The sequence below is a fragment of the Salmo salar genome, unplaced genomic scaffold, assembly GCF_965601325.2.
Source record: "Salmo salar unplaced genomic scaffold, fSalSal1 ptg000152l, whole genome shotgun sequence".
Lineage (NCBI taxonomy): Eukaryota > Metazoa > Chordata > Actinopteri > Salmoniformes > Salmonidae > Salmo > Salmo salar.
The window spans coordinates 626,757-628,604 of NW_027675323.1; the positions used below are offsets into that span (position 1 = coordinate 626,757).

At 40.1% G+C, this 1,848-nt stretch overlaps 1 protein-coding gene across 1 annotated transcript; it reads left to right on the forward strand.

Annotated features, from left to right (window-relative positions):
• The first annotated feature begins 230 nt into the window (after window positions 1-230).
• Window positions 231-1,270, forward strand: LOC106574349 (ladderlectin). Its single transcript, XM_045715995.2, has one exon. It carries the CDS (start codon window positions 296-298, stop codon window positions 854-856), a length of 561 nt encoding a protein of 186 aa, XP_045571951.1. The 5' UTR covers window positions 231-295; the 3' UTR covers window positions 857-1,270.
• The last annotated feature ends 578 nt before the right edge of the window (window positions 1,271-1,848 follow it).

The window sequence follows — 1,848 nt, forward strand, 5'->3', positions numbered from 1 at the left end:
CACTGATTAAAGTGGATTCACCTGGTCAGTCTAGGTCATGGAAAGAGCAGGTGACCTTAATGTTTTTTACACTCAGTGTATATTTGCCACAAGGATTAGGATACATTTCCCAATAGGATGTGGAATTAGTGTAAACATGTTTTTTTGGTACATTGGAATCAGTGTAAATATATGTTTTTGTACTTCGTCCTTGTGGCTTGGTGACCTGCACGTATAAAAGTGTTCCTCTATCTCAAGCTGAACAGAACCTACAGACTACCACCTGTGATTCCTTCTCTGACAGGAAAATATTACCATGGAGAAGTTGGCCATCCTTCTGCTTCTGAGTGCTGCCATTGCACTGGGCGATGCCAACCTGACCCTGCTCCTTGGTTTAGAACCCTTACTGAAGACTGAGGTGGAACAGACTCCTCCTGTTGAGGCTCAGGTAGCAGCAGTGCAGGAGGGGACAAAGGAAAGTTCATGTCCCTCAGACTGGCACACATATGGATCACGCTGTTTCAAGTTTGTCAGCATTCCACAGTCATGGGCAGATTCGGAGCAAAACTGTTTGGCACTTGGTGGAAACCTAGCATCTGTGCGTAACCTTTTAGAGTACCAGTTCATGCAAGCACTGACAAAGGACACCAATGGCCACCTACCTGACACCTGGGTTGGAGGTTTTGATGCAGTCAAGGAGGGCTTATGGATGTGGTCAGATGGGTCCAGATTTGACTACACTCACTGGAACACTGGTGAGCCCAATAACGCTGGAGAAGGAGAGGACTGTCTGCAGATGAACGCTGCAAGTGAGAAGCTCTGGTTTGATGTGCCCTGTGAGTGGAAGTTTGTATCTATCTGTTCCAGAAGAATGTAGGCTAGGAAATGACCCAGCCACTTCAACTCCCACCTCCAGGGGTCAACAGTCTACACTTCAATACTCAAACCAAGATCTGTCACTCACTGCAGCTCACCAACATGACAAATAAAACATGTATTCACAAAAAAGCTATCCACCTATCTAATGATTAGCCAACGAGCCATATCTAACAGTTAGAAATAATGACAGAGGAATTTACAAGAGACAGCAAACAGCAAACATGTAGCTACTGAAAAAACTGCCTTTGAAGTTCAGTGCAGACTTTTATACTAAGTCATGATCTGCTGTTAGCTAGCTACTGTTTAGGTAGGCTAACCTTTCAGGTTAACTAACATTAGGTAAACTTGTGATGAAACTGTGTGATGTTGATGATCCTGCTTTTCAAATTAAAGATAAATGACATACTCTGAACAGATTGTTTTCTTCATTTGCTATTGCTTAACAAGTTGTCATGGCATCAGTTAGTCAATGGTAAGTTGTTTTTAAACTAGATAAAGACAATCTCTCAATAACATGAACCTGCATCACTAAAAATAATTGCTACATGATAAAACCTTATCATACTGTTAATTATGAATGAGTAACTCTCTTCCTAACAGACCATTTGTTTCTGAATGGTTTAGATGCAGGAAATTAAAGTTATATAACTATTAACTAACATGAATTATCAGCTTTTTAAAATAATGTATTAATGCATTTTTTTTATGGCTTAGTAAACATGCATACAATGAATAAATACTTAGTAGATATTAAATGAATGATTTATTTATTCAGGTTAACTAATGCATTAACTAATGTACCCTTATTGTAAAGTGTTACCATTCCCTGTCTTTCATATCTGAGGCTAAATCCATGAGGCTAAGAAATGTGACAGGGAATGTGTCCACAGAGAGAGAGAGAGAGGGAGAGAGAGAGAGAGAGAGAGAGAGTGTTATTCTATTTCTCCCCTGAATGAAGGACTGAAGATGCTCTGAGATTAAAAGGCAGAA